The sequence below is a fragment of the Alligator mississippiensis genome, chromosome 6, assembly GCF_030867095.1.
Source record: "Alligator mississippiensis isolate rAllMis1 chromosome 6, rAllMis1, whole genome shotgun sequence".
Taxonomy (NCBI): Eukaryota; Metazoa; Chordata; order Crocodylia; family Alligatoridae; genus Alligator; species Alligator mississippiensis.
Window position 1 is genome coordinate 19,967,513 of NC_081829.1, and position 14,900 is coordinate 19,982,412.

The 14,900-nt window shown below is 44.7% G+C and overlaps 1 protein-coding gene across 3 annotated transcripts in view; it reads right to left on the bottom strand.

Moving 5' to 3' along the window:
* WASHC2C (WASH complex subunit 2C) overlaps window positions 1–14,900 on the bottom strand; it is a 57,152-nt gene that overhangs the window by 24,036 nt on the left and 18,216 nt on the right. For all 3 annotated transcript variants that reach the window (XM_019499449.2, XM_014605091.3, XM_006272752.4), the window contains exons 14-20: window positions 9,323–9,487; window positions 8,667–8,794; window positions 7,735–7,827; window positions 7,052–7,147; window positions 3,522–3,635; window positions 2,056–2,216; window positions 373–484 (exon numbers count right to left, since the gene is read on the bottom strand). In XM_019499449.2, coding sequence (XP_019354994.1) covers window positions 373–484; window positions 2,056–2,216; window positions 3,522–3,635; window positions 7,052–7,147; window positions 7,735–7,827; window positions 8,667–8,794; window positions 9,323–9,487 — 869 coding nt within the window. The remainder of the gene's footprint in view (window positions 1–372; window positions 485–2,055; window positions 2,217–3,521; window positions 3,636–7,051; window positions 7,148–7,734; window positions 7,828–8,666; window positions 8,795–9,322; window positions 9,488–14,900) is intronic.

Consider the following 14,900-nt stretch of genomic DNA (forward strand, 5'->3'; position numbering starts at 1 on the left):
GTGGTACTCTCCCTCACCCTGGGGGTCTTCAAGAGGAGGTTAGATAGGCATCTAGCTGAGGTCATCTAGACCCAGCACTCTTTCCTGCCTATGCAGGGGGTCGGACTCGATGATCTATTGAGGTCCCTTCCGACCCTAGCATCTATGAATCTATGAATACTCACAGCACAGCCTGATCAGGAGCAGGCTGTGGAAGGGCAGCATTCAGACTCCATTTCAGAATTTAATAAGTTGATGCTGGCAAATAATTTAAATCTAAAATTCAGCTCTAGGCCTACTGAAAGTCTGTTGAAACAACTATAGTTTAAAAATGTGGAACCAGCAGTTAGCAAGTTCAAGTGATGCCAGTCAGTAAATTAGAAAGAGAAGTACCATTGTGGCTGTAGTAGCTGAAGGAAGAAATGGTGGTTGGGAGCTGAAGAGGGATTCTCCATCGACTGCATCATCTTCAAACAAAAGAGAAGCCTTCTGGGGTTTTCTCCGACTGAAACCAGAGAGAAAACACAAAACGAAACGAAACGAAATGCAAAAAACACATCCTTAGACATGCTTAAAATGACAAAATGCTACAACACAGAATCAGACTGGCATCCATAAAAAAAAAGCATAAAAGGAAGAAAAAAAAAAATCAAGAGGTCTCAACAAAGAGCAGCAAGGAAAAGGTATTCTGTAGATAGTGAGACCTGCTGCTTCATTTGGCAGGGCATCCTACGTCTAATCTTATTCACTCGAGAGTATTCTTCCCAGGGAAAAAGACATTTTTATTCCTAATCGCAGGAGCATCTCTCATGCAGTAGTTGTGCACTCATGCAAGCTGAGCAGAGTAGAAAGGCACAGTTACTCGACTGATGAAAACAGGAGTGTATTGACCTCCACAAAGAATATCCTCACCTCCATACTTGCACCAGGAAGCACAGGGCTAGGCTATTAGTGTCTTGGGACTTTTCCAAAACTGTAGGAGATTTCAAGAATGATTTCATACAGACTTCAAGAGCTTTCTAATCCGTATCTCCTATTCAGCTGGGAACAGGGACTTTGCTATAGTACTGCAGAAAGAGGAAATCCTTTCAACTATTCTAACACAATGTTTTCTCCACCTCAACATTACTAATTTAATTAGTCCTTGAAAGTTTAGTCCCATTTACAAACTCACCCCAGATTTTGTAACTGCCAGACATCTGTAAGCATCAGCAGCACAGCCTCCAGACATTTCAGACTACAGAGGTGTTCATGCTATCATTTTGGCTATGCTATTTCTGACTGGGTAATTCACTCAGATCCCATACATAACACTGATTCTGTTCCAGTTGGATGACTGTGCCTTCTTAAACTGAAGAATGATACATAATTCATCAGTAAGTCCAATGCACTATTATATCATTTTTCAGACTATGACACACTTGTTCTAATATGAAAGTGTTTAAGTGGTAGGAAGCTAGAAAATTCATAAAACTCATGGAACAGCAGCAAAGCCAGGGCTGCACTTCCATTTCAGAAACTATTTACACAAAAAATAACTCATGTGCATTTTAAAATATTGATTTTATTTGGATGGAGGTCAACGGAGCAAATCAGTCACCTGTTCTCCCCATTCTACCAACCCTATCACTTCATCAAAACCTCAGAAAACATGAAAACTTTGCAATGTACCCTACAGACCAAAAACATTTGGGCTAGCCTGGTTTAAGGAGAGTTGAGAGGACTTCACTGAGAATGCTCAGCCAGCTTGCTCCTTAAAGGAAAAGGACTGTGTTCTCCAACTGCTGTAAATCACAATTGTTGCAGTATTGCTAGGGCACAGGAAGTGAAGGCCCACATTCAATGATGAAACCAGGCAGTCAATGCCTCATAATACCTGCATGACAGACACATGCAACAGAGAACAAACTGAGCTCAAAAGATACTCAATAGGAGCCCAGTCTCTTGAGAAAATCGAGGCCTTTTAACCCTTCAGGAAGGGAATCTTTTAAAACCTCTGGGAAACAACTGAAACAGGTAAGCTCTATTTCAAAGACTCTAAAAGAAACATGCTTCTCTGTGGAGAAGCATTTTTACCTGTCTTTAGTGATCGTGAATAAATCTTCTTCCTCATCCTCTGCAAACAGACTTGTCTTTTTTGATGCTTTAGCTTGATCAACTGCACTGCTAGATTTTGCAGGTTTCCTTTTTTGGTCTTCAGAAACTGATTTAGCCTGCTGGGTGAGGTTCCAGTGGTCCTAAAAAAGAGGCTTATTAAGATAACAGTTCCAATTTGTTATAGGTCATTTCAGCTCTTCTTACACTTTCATTACCTTAGTTGACATACTAAAAACAAAGTCTGCACCTTTGCTATTACGACTGGCTGCCTGGAGACACTTTTCTGAAAGACTGATTTGTCAGTTCAATTACATCTCTTGGACTTTCCAGGACAAAACTAAGTCAAAGATTGCATTAATGTAGACTGTAACACATCTCTTGGATCGACTCTCTTCATGTTTACATGTCCTTTTATTTCTAATGTTAGAAATACTGTTAGGCTACCCCCTTTTTCTTCTTTACAACTAAGAAATAGAAGCTTTCAAGTTTATCCTGCTTTATTCTTACATTCAATATGCCTACCTTCTCTACCTTGAAAGGAGCTATCAGTTGGAGAGACAGCAGTTCAGTGACAAGAGATAAAGTGAAATATGGTAAAATTAAAGCAGAAACATGATTTTCATTCAAACTATTTACATTTTAGGGGGATCTTATGTCTGGGTGTATGCTGACATTCAAGTTGATATTGACTGGAAGTCTTCTGAAGATACAATGCTCTCTGGTTCTAAATAAGGACCAGGAGTGCTCCTGGATCCCTGACATAGTCTCACCTGACTAGCCTCTATAAGACTCAAATTTTGTTCTCCCTATCCCTCAGTTTCTCAAAAAAAAGAAACAAGTTACTCCAAAAACTGAGTCCTTCCTTATGTGAGAAAACCCTAATAAAGAACCACCATGTGTGTGCTGTGGCCCTTCCTGGTCTGACTGTGTAGCAGATGTATACATCAGTTTTACATGGTGGCAACTGCACCCAGTTGAGAACCAATAAAGATAAGTTGCATGCAACCATAGTTCTCAGCTGGGCAGACTGGCACATTCCAGTAAGTTTTGGAGGGATGCCCAGACTCTGCAAAGGTTGAGAGCCACTAGTCTATACCTTCATTTTTCTTCCCCCTGGACATCTTTAAGTCAAAATGGCCTTTTTGACAAGAGTCTGCCACTCAATTTCCTATTCAGCATCTCCCTAAAAATCTTTTCTTTCACAAGTTTTTCCCACCACAGGGTATCTTGCTAGCATGGTGAATCTGAGCCCAAAATCAAATGTAGCCCTTCAAGTTGTAAGAAGGCATTACAACAGTTGGAAGGGGTATTGCACATAGAAAGAGACATTTAACAACCCATGCTGAAGTTACAAGAACACTTATTTGGTCCAAAATTTTACATTTCACCTTTCAGAGGTCTAAAAACCAGCAACACCCTTTGAAATGCATTCCGCTCTACAGTACCTCTTCATCACTGCTGAACAATGAACTGGATGCCTTCTTGAGGGGCTCCGGTTGTTTTGCTTTCTCCTGGGGTGGTTTCAACTGTTGCTTCTTGCCAGAAATACTAAAAAGATCCTTAAAAGAATTAACACAAAAAAGTAACTCGTTTTCGGCATGGAAGAGCTCATTACTATTTGTTTCTCAGAAACTATGCTGAGCTGATTATGGAAATTATGCTTCTATCAAATATCAGGGAGCAAATGGTTTTCAGGCATGCCATCCACAAATAATTGTTTGATATACTGAAAGCTTCTCAACTAAGCCTGGCCTTGGAAAAAGCTTCTCTGTTATAGGGGCATAGGTACTATTGCTAGCAATACAAGACTGACCAGCAATCACAAAACTGCTGCGCAGTGGATGAGGAGCAGACACATGCACATAGGCTTCAGCACTGGTATTTGATAGATATGGAGAAGGAACTCATTCCAATAGGGCAGGGCAAGCAAAAGTATGAGGCACTGCTGTTCCTAGGCAAGAGACAAGGATCTTGATCTGTAATAATAGTGTGCTTTACTGTAACTGTAACAAAATACCTGGTGAACTCATCACATGCCCAGGTAAGACTTTGCCTGTGATTAAAAGGAGTTTTTCCACTTGAACGCTGATCCTTGGATAGCACTTTTTTGCAAAAAGCCAAGCGAACCAGTACATTTTCTTATGGCTTACTATGCAATTGGAAGCTTCTGCTAACAGTCCAACTAGAACCGACGTGGTCCAAAATTCATAGATTCATAGATGTTAGGGTCGGAAGGGACCTCAATAGATCATCGAGTCTGACCCCCTGCATAAGCAGGAAAGAGTGCTGGGTCTAGATGACCCCAGCTAGATACTCATCTAACCTCCTCTTGAAGACCCCCAGGGTAGGGGAGAGCACCACCTCCCTTGGGAGCCCGTTCCAGACCTTGGCCACTCTAATTGTGAAGAAGTTCTTTCTAATGTCCAATCTAAATCTGCTCTCTGCTAGCTTGTGGCCATTGTTTCTTGTAACCCCCGGGGGCGCCTTGGTGAATAAATACTCACCAATTCCCTTCTGTGCCCCTGTGATGAACTTATAGGCAGCCACAAGGTCGCCTCTCAACCTTCTCTTGCAGAGGCTGAAAAGGTCCAGTTTCTCTAGTCTCTCCTTGTAGGGCTTGGTCTGCAGGCCCTTGACCATACGAGTTGCCCTTCTCTAGACCCTCTCCAGGTTATCCACATCCCTCTTGAAGTGTGGCGCCCAGAATTGTACTCCAACTGCGGTCTGACCAGCGCCCGATAGAGGGGAAGTATCACCTCTTTGTATCTATTCGTCATGCATCTGCTGATGCACGATAAAGTGCCATTGGCTTTTCTGATGGCTTCGTCACACTGCCGACTCATGTTCATCTTGGAGTCCACTAGGACTCCAAGATTGCTTTCTACTTCCGTGCCACCCAGCAGGTCATTCCCTAGGCAGTAGGTATGCTGGACATTTTTCCTCCCTAGGTGCAGCACTTTGCATTTCTCCTTGTTGAACTGCATCCTGTTGTTTTCTGCCCACTTGTCCAACCTATCCAGGTCTGCCTGCAGCTGTTCCCTGCCCTCCGGTGTGTCCACTTCTCCCCATAGCTTTGTGTCATCTGCAAACTTGGACAGAATACATTTGACTCCCTCATCCAAGTCACTGATGAAGACATTAAAGAGTATCGGTCCAAGGACCGAGCCCTGCGGGACCCCACTGCCCACACCCTTCCAGGTCGAGACCGACCCATCCACCATGACTCTCTGGGTGTGGCCCTCTAGCCAGTTCACCACCCACCGGACTGTGTAGTCATCCACGTCACAGCCTCTTAACTTGTTTACCAGTATGGGGTGGGATACCGTATCAAAGGCCTTCCTGAAGTCTAAGTATACGACATCCACCCCTCCTCCTGTGTCCAGGCGTTTCGTAACCTGGTCATAGAAAGAGACTAGATTGGTCAGGCACGATCTGCCCGCCACAAACCCGTGCTGGTTTCCCCTCAGCATAATTTGCCCTGCTGGGCTCTCACAAGTGTGAGCCTTGATAATTTTTTCAAAGACTTTACCAAGGATGGAGGTGAGACTGACTGGCCTATAGTTGCCCGGGTCCTCCTTCCTCCCCTTCTTGAAAATGGGGACCACATTGGCCCTTTTCCAGTCCTCCGGGACTTGGCCCGTGCGTCACGAGCGTTCGAATATTCCCGGCAGTGGCTCTGCAATGATGTCGGCCAGTGCCTTCAGCACCCTCGGATGGAGCTCATCCGGGCCTGCCGACTTAAAAGCATCCAGTTCTTCCAAGTGACTCTGCACCACCTCAGGATCTACGTTTGGAAGTCTGGCGCCTTGCTGCTGCCTCTCTACAACCCCAGTGAGAGACTTGTCGTGTCCCTCACTTAGGAACACTGAGGCAAAGAACTCGTTGAGGAGTTCAGCCTTGTCCCCCCTGTCCGTCACCAATTGTTTCTGCCCATTTAGCAGCGGTCCTATTCCTCCCTGGGCCTTCCTTTTACTCCCAGTATATCTAAAAAACAATTTCTTGTTGTCTTTTACTTGGGTTGCCATCCTCAGCTCCATGGTAGCTTTGGCCTGTCTAACTGCCTCCCTACAAGCACAAGCAGAGGAGGTATATTCATCTTTAGTGATCTCACCTTGTTTCCACTTTTTATGTGCTCCCCTTTTGGCCCTTAGGCTGCCCTGGATTTCTCTGGTCAGCCAAGGAAGCCTCCTGGCCCCTTTCCCTCTTTTGCCTCGCTCGGGGATCGTCTTGCTTTGTGCCCGAAGGATCGTTTCCTTAAGGCACAGCCACCCTTCTTGGGCTCCCATCCCTTCAAAACTCCTACTCTGCAGTGCGTCCTTGACTAATTGCCTGAGTTCATTGAGATCAGCTTTCCTAAAGTCTAGCACTTTAAAAGCAGCCCCCTTCCAGCTAAAGGCTCTTTGCTCCAAAATCTGCATAATACTAAACCTACTGCAGCTTTCTGCCTACCTCAGTTTTGCCTCAGGATACAACTGTGTGGTAACCGTGTTAGGGGTCCAAAGATAGAGGGCTATTATTTTGGAGTACAGAATTGTTTCCCTGGGTTAGTACAGCTCCAATTCTAATGAAAAGTTTGGGGCACAAACACAGCATATGCGGAAATATGAACAACATGAACCAATTAGCAACTACATATAAAAGGCAAAATGTGCCTTTCAAAGTGACAACTTGGTGCTATTGCAAATTATTTCACTTTTATATTTCAGTTTCCCTATCTGTAAAGGAATGAAAACCTGCCTTTGCTTTAGCTCCAGAAATGCAGAACTCTAGACAGAAGTGCACAGTTCTACAATAAAAAAATAAAAGCTATCCCCTTGTCACCTAGACACCATGCTTTCCATTACAGGATGGGGATGTCCTGCAGCCATGATACAGTAATAAATCCTAGTAAGGAAACAGTGGCCATTTATAAAAGCCTAGCAAGTGAGTTAAATGAAAAGTATTTCACCAGGAGGTGCTGAGAAATACCACTTACCTCCTCATCCTCATCATCAAAGAAAGAGAGTGGGGCTTTTGCTGTTGATTTGCTAGTGGGTAGAGATTTCACCATTTGACTAGATGAAAACAAGTCCTGCCAAAGCCAAAAGCAGTCACTTGTCAAAATGAAGTGATAAGAGAGCAAACAGGCTGAATTGTTTTTAATCAAGTGAATGAAATATTCATGTTTCTTCCTTTAAGCAAGTCAAGGTTCTTTGGGTGAGTCTGATGTCTTTTTCCAACCATGTGAATTGGTGTAATAAAAAATTTCTTAGCCTTTCTTTTCCTTTAAACAAGGACTTTGGTATTATTGAACCAGAGATGGTTTGTTCCATCTATCCGCAAAACAGAAACAACCAGACTCCTCATTTACTGCTTCTTTCTGTCTAAATTCTCATTCTTTTTTACATATACATCAGAAACAAAAAAGAGAATTTTTAAAATTTGGGAAATCTGCTCTTGCTCAGAGAAAGTTTATGGAAGGTGAAAGCCCACGTCAGACCTCCCATACCTTGCTTATAAGCAATGACTTGAGAAGTCTTTAAAGAGAAAGAAGTGTTAGAGAACATGGCAGTAGAAATGCATGCCAAGTTCTCTAATTCTTGGTTCACTTTAAAGACTTTCTGAGTCATTTCTTATAAGCTGTGGCCCCACAGCATTTCATATAAACAGGGTACTCACTTCAGAATCTTCCTCGTCTGAAAATAAGCCTCTCTGCTTTTTGGGTGGCGTTTCAACTGAAGGCTTGAGCACTTCTGTGGGAGTTGGCTGACTCTTCAAAACAGAAAAACACCCACATATTAGCATTCATTAAAAAACAAAAAACAAGCATGAACAGAGCATCTCAGGTTCCTTTTTAGAAGACAAGCTGCTACCACGCCTCAAAAGTTACCCGACTTTTGGAAAGCTTTGGATAAAAATATATGAAACTAGTGACCCAGCTGCAAGAGATTCCAAAACCCACTGTAGCCATGAGGAAAAGGTAAGAACTATTTCAAATGCTGGTTGTCATCTTTTTGTATCTAACCACCAACCATTTCAATAGGAGTCACACGTAGGATTCTGTGGCAGGGCCTGGACAACTGGCCAATAGAGGAAAATCTGCCCGTTTAAGAGGCAACTTGCATGAACCAACTCCTGGTGAGGGTAGTTTAACTTGGTGATCGGAAGAGTGCAGTTTATGCTGAACAGCTTTTACTGCATTAACAGATCACATACACAGCTGTCACCATGACACACCCTGTACCAGCTGCATAACTATTATAGCTTGGAATGCCTCTAAGTGTCCAAACACCTCTCACTGCATATGGAAAATGCTAAGGGATTGAGAGCATAAAGCCAGTCCCTTCAAAAAGTTGAAGACATGAGGAATAATGCACCTTGTATTTATGCAAGGGGCTGGACTAGATGACTCTTGAAGTCCTTTCCAACCCTGTGATTCTATGAGGGGTAGCACTGAATGCATTTTGGACACGTCCTGAATGCACAGAGACAAAGCATTTCCATGCCATTCTGGGAGGTAAACTCCCTCCACTATTGGAGCCAGAGTGATAATTATTCCTCAAAGATTAGCTTTTTGATAGCAATGGAAAAATTCATTTCTACCCAGTTACCTTTTTCTCCACAACAGTCTCTTTATGGCTTTCAGCTTCTTTAGGTGCACTGACAGGTGCAGGAACAACTCCAGATTTGTCTTTGAATAAATCTCCTTCATCATCAAAGAGATCAACAGCAGCTTTGACTTTGTCAGGGAAAGAAAGTAACATATTCAAACTCAGTAATTACTTTTTTGGCTAGAAGTCACCAAGTGTTATTAATCAAGGGACAGACTGAAATTAGAGGCAGCATGGATCTTTCCAGCGAGGAAAATGACAGCAATGGATAGCAGAAGCTGGGGGGAAGGGACTGGTCTACCTCAGGAAGTGAAGTATTATGTGGGTAGCCTGTTTACTGGCAACTTCCCTCCCATGCTCCAGTGAACAGACATGACCATCTAGACCCACGCCACTTGGGTCAAGGACAAATGTTGCTTTAAACTAAAACATCTGCCAGAAGAGAGACACAAAACAGGAAGAGCAAGCTGCCAGCAGAAGAGCTGCCAAAAATCATGAAGACACCACTGGTAGTAATGCACACAGGGATTATATAATACAGAAATAGAATAGGAGGAAATAGCATTGGTTGCAAGGGATGGATTTAGGGATTCATATGTCTGTACAAGCCCCAGCTTCCATCTATGACCTTTTATAGTTTTCTGAAGACTTTTCACCTGAACTTGAAGGTGTCTTGGTTGATTCCACAAAGAACTCATCATCATCATCATCAAACAGACTGATTTTCCCAAGCTGCTTGGGGGCTTTTTCTGTGCTTTGCTCAGGGGATTTCTTTTTCTCTTTTTCTCCTAAAGTGGAGGGATTAAAGACATCACTCCCACCTGCAAATTAGAAAGGAAATGAATAACCAGTCCACACCAAAGTCAGTGTCACTGAATTTCCAGAAACTAGCCTTGCTGCATGTGCTCCAGTTAGCCACTGTTAAGCACACTGCTATCTTCAGCATAGCAGAAGCCTATGCTGAGGGGCTGTTTAAGGACCTGCTACATAAAGCAAAGACTTACTGAGCTAACAGATGGGAGACTCTTAAAACTGCATGGTTTCTTCTTTACTAATTAGCAAAAACACATCTCTAGTGGGAGTGCCACTGAAGCAACAGTGTTGACACCATTGGGCATTTATACACGTACCTTTTTGTCCTGCAAGACGCCGGAGATCCACCACTTCAAAGCGGACTCAATTAATTGAGTCTGTTTCACACGTGAGCCGACACACACTGAGCTGCACTGCACACAGTTGTATGAGTAGTAAAATGAGCATCAGCATGCAGAAAATGGCAGCAGTGAGCTTTTGAACTCAGTACCTCTGAGGGGTTTTAGTTCAAAAGCACACTGCCACCATTCTCTTCGCGCTGACGTACGTTTTGCTGCTTATACAGCTGTACGCATCACAGTGCTGGGTGCTTTTCAAAGTGCCCAGCGCTGCGGCGCTTGCTCGTGTAAAATATGTTATTGTTTTGCATTTGTTTGGGTCTTCCAAGCCAGGAATTCCAAGTACATTAAGTCTTGCTGCACCATGGACAGATAAAACGAAGAGAAAAGTGAACACTGGGAAACAGAATGCAAGCCATGAGTCATGCTTATATATCCTCACCAACCTCATAGCAGTACAGTAACTAGGGGCAGAGTTTGTCCCCATATTGATTACATTCTCCAAGCAAAGACAGTACTCAAACTGGATCAACTTGATATTTTCAGAATCAAATGCATGAGAAACAGATGTCCTTTGAGTATTTACTATGCCTCTGTTCCAATAAGCTAAAATTCTACTGGCCAAGACTTTGCTAAATTACAAGTAGTCTTGGGTCTGCCTATTTGTTCCCCTGATCAGTTATGTTCAAGAATTTAAACAGCTGAAATTTTAGAGATTTGCAGAAAGTGGACTATACCCATTGCTGATATTTTGGTTAAATCAGCAAACTGTCACGCTGGGGTATTGCTGGCCAGGTCTGAGGCTACTTGGAGATCAAGGTGTCAAGATGCTGGGAGATACAGCAGACAGAGGAGTCAAGAAGCATGTCAAGTCAAGAAGCCAGGAAATCAAGCAGAGAGCAGTTGTGGAGCAAGCCAGAAGGAATGGCAAAAATAGTCCTGGGTCAGGTTGAGTCTTTATATGGGGAAAATGAAGAGTCAGCAGACCACAGCTAGGCTGGCCATTCCTGCTGACAGAGTGGAGAGTGAGAGCATTATGCTTATTGCAGTACTGGGGGCATCTGTTTCCATTACAAAGGGCAAGGCTGGATCTCAATGGAGTAACACAGGGTGGATGTGAAGGCCTGCTTCTGATACTTGAAGCCCCGTTGAGATTCCAGAGACCAGTGAAACTAGATATTTTTATGTAGCAGTGTGGTGAGAGAGGCCATCATCTGACAAAGTTGGTGATGAATTGCTGGTAGAAGTTGGAAAACCCCAAGAATCTTTGAAGTTCCTTGACCTTCCAGGATGCTTTCCACCCTTGGATGGCCTGAACTTTCTGCGGGTCCATTTTTAAGCCCTTGGGGATAAAATAAAGCCAAAGAACTTGGTGGAGGTTTGGTTGAAGGCAAACTTCTCCAACTTTGCAAAAAGGCCATGGTGGCACATCCCCTCAAGCACTTCCTGGACACGTGATGGGTGTTGATCAGCATCTTCTGAGAAAATGAGAATGTTGTCCAGGTTAGTGATGACAAATTAGTCCAAGAGGTCCCACAGCACATGGTTAATGAAGTGCTGGAAAGTAGATGAGGCACTGATGAGCCCAAAGGGCACAACTCACTACTCAAAGTGCCTGTATTGAAGCCAGAAGACAATTTTCCATTCATCACTGGCCCTGATTCACCTCAGGTTACATGCTCCCTGGAGGTCAAGTTTGATGAATATGCAGGTGGTTTTAAAATCAGTGGACGAGACAAGAGGTAGGGGACACTGACTGCAGATGGTGACTTTGTTCAGGGCCCAATAGTTCACACAAAAGCAAACCCCCTTTCTTTTTTTTTTTTTTCCATGACTAGGACAGGAGTCCCTGCTGGAGAGACAGACTTCCTTATGAGCCTCCAGGACAGGTTTTCCTTGCTCAGAGGGTAGCAAGTTATGGCTCTGACATGGCACAGATACACCCCACCAGGTTCTTGGCCTCAGGCAGTAGGTTGATGGGACAACTGTAATTCTGGTGAGGGAGGGGAGCGGAAGAACTGCATTCTCTCTCTCAAATATGTCAGCGTAATCCTGGTATTTTGGGGGGGCAGGCTGGATATGGTCTCAGAAAACTAAGCCCCACGGGGGTTGGCAGTGGTCAATACCCCTGCTTGAATCGCAGGTCAGGCAAACATCCCGGGTGTCCAGCAATGTTGCAACAGTAGCTGGAACAAAAGTGAGCTTCCTGGGCTTTCCACCTGACCTGGGGGTCATGGAAGGCAAGGTAGGGAAATCCTAGAATCAAGGGGTAATGAATGAAACAGACTTTCCCAACACAAGGTTTTGCAGTGCCCATGGATGTTCACCTCCACAGTGGTGGCCTCTCACACCACAAGGCCAGAGGGGAGCCGTCTATGGTCCCAATGGTCCCTAGCTTGGACCACCACTGTAACTGGATTTAAAAGGCCTGGGTCAATCAGCCTTGTTGATTAAATTAACTGCCTTACTGGATTCTGGGGCAGCAGGCAGGACCGGAAGTGAGTAGATTTGACCCAGGACCTGGAGGTAGATGCATAGCTGTGACTGAAGGCTCTGAGGGTCAGGTTTCTGTGGGTTTCCACTGCAGAGGGAGTGAGGGGAATCTGTGGTTACTACAAGCCTGCCCCCCTTACCAGGCACGTGGTGGTTTGTTTTCCTCGTCCCCTCTCTTGGGGCAGCTGGCAAGTCTGTGTCCTGGAGCCCCACAAGCATGGGTAGGGAATGTATTTTTTCCTCCTTCCATTCCTGGAGATAACAGTCAATTCAAACTGATGGGTCTATAAAGGCATCGAACCCCGAGGGAGGCTCCACTTGTGCCAGTTCATCTTCTATCTCTTCCTGCAGACCCCACTGGAATCAGTCAAGCTGCGGGTGTTAGTCACTTTGTTCCACTGGTTGTCATGGCTGCATAGCAGCAGCAAAGGGCAGTACCCTGCCCCTGGCAAAGGTTCCTTAATGTGCATTCTGCTGTGCAGGCCCAGCAGGGATCAACAAACACGAAGAAGAAGTCTCAAAGGAAGGTCTCCCAGTCCTGGAGGACAAAGGTATTGTGCTTTACCAATGGGGAGGCCCAATTCAAGGCATTCTCCATCAGGACACTTATGAGGATGCTCGCCATCACCTGATCTCTGGACTATTCCAGGCTGGGCTAGGAACAAAAAGGTTGCATTGGATAAGAAATCCCCTGAAGCACCACCAGTCCCCATCATACCTTTCAGGTAGTGGAAGAGGGGTACAGGACTCAACAGGAAAGGCCTGAAGTGCAGCAATCTCTTCCCACAGCCACCATGCCTCCTCACACCAGCGCTGGTCTCTTGGCAGTATGCCCCCTGGACTAGAGGGACTACTGTCAGCCAGCAGCTGCTGCTGCACTCAGACTTTCAGGACTTACTGGGCAGAGGCAAGTCAGTTCAACTGGTCCTGCCCTGTCTGTAGGTCTCCCCCTATGCTGTGGTGTCCAAAGAGGACAAGTCTGAGGGCACTGGCACAGGATTGGGTGCCATGCTGAGCCTTCTTCACTAACTGAGGTGCGCCAAGCACACTGTCACACCAGGACTTGGGCAGCAAACTTGGGGAATCAAGGCACTGACTAGGTTCAGGATGAGTGAACAGAATCTGAGAACAAACCCAACCAAGAAGCCAAGAGGTCAGTCCAAGAGCTGGGTCTACGAACAAGCTGAGTCAAGAAGCTGGGAAATCCAGTAGACACTGGAGTCAAGAAGCAAGCTGGGAGATCAAACAGGAAGCTGAGTCAAGGAACAAGCCATAGGGAACAGTAAAGCGGTCTTAAGTCAAGTTGAGCCCTGTTACCTGGATATTTCCTGTTCCTGCGCAGGGGTTTATATAGGGGAAATGGAGAGTCAGCTGAGAGGGAGTGGATGAAGGCATAGGCCATGCTGGGACTTCAGGCAAGCCTGGATCAGCCTGGGTGATCAATCACAGTGCGACAGGCTGGGCTGAGCAGCCACACTGGTCAGGCCACAGCACCAGGTTTGAAGGTATGGTCTGACACAGGCCGCATGCCTTTTAAGCACACACAATCCTAGTATAAGAAGGTCAAGTCAGGTCAACCAATCAGAAAGAACATGAGTACCAATGTAGCTTAGCTGACCCCACAAAGCTTGATTAGATATTTCTGAACAATCACTACCAGCTACTTTAGAGCTTATTTATTCAGTTACTTTGAACAAATAAGTTGGTAGAAGTCATAACTGGTATGCACAACTTTTGTATAGGACCACGTTCATCAAAAATTATGCAACAGATAGTTTGAGCAGCTCCATTACTAACACAGTGTGCGTTATGCCCTCATGAATCAAGATGGCACATAGCTTAATAAAGGGCCAAATTCATCCCTGAGGCAATAGTGCTTCCACGCAAGAGCCACACAGATCAGCTCAGAGTAGACAGAGTATAGCCCCAGCTGATCTCCATCTTTGACTGGCATGAAACCAAGCCTTTGGTGCAATGTTGTCTAATAAATTATGCTTTTGTTGCTACTCTTGAGGTCAAAATGTGAAATATACTGTACTAATTACAGTATTAAAATACTGCATGACAGCTGAGACAGTTTCTCACATACACAGGGTGACCATACGTCCTGGTTTGGCTGGGATGGTCCTGGATTTTGTAGGCCAGTCCCAGCCAGTTGGTCAGAATTTAAACAGAAGTCCCAGAATCACAGGGGAGCAGCGTGCAGTTCAACAGGGAGGTGGAGGCAGCATTGTGTGCCTGAACCCCTGCCTGCAACAGCTGACTCAGGGGTAAGGAGGGGGGGCAGTGTCCTGGATTTCCTTATGGTCACCCTACATATAAAGCAAATGACCTGTCCCACTCTTGCTTAAGAAAAATTTTAAAAAAAGAAAGGTTTCCTTTCCCTCCCCACCCCGCCACCCCCTCATGATTTAAGAAGGGGGTGAGGGGGAAATAAATCCACTTCCAGACAAAGATGACCTGTTAGCATCAAGAAAGGGCACAAAAGATGCAGTACAATAACAGTCTAAGTTTTTAAATGCAGCTCATGAAATTCTGAAGAGGAATGCTGCTATCTATACTGTACTTGAACTAATACATGCAATACATA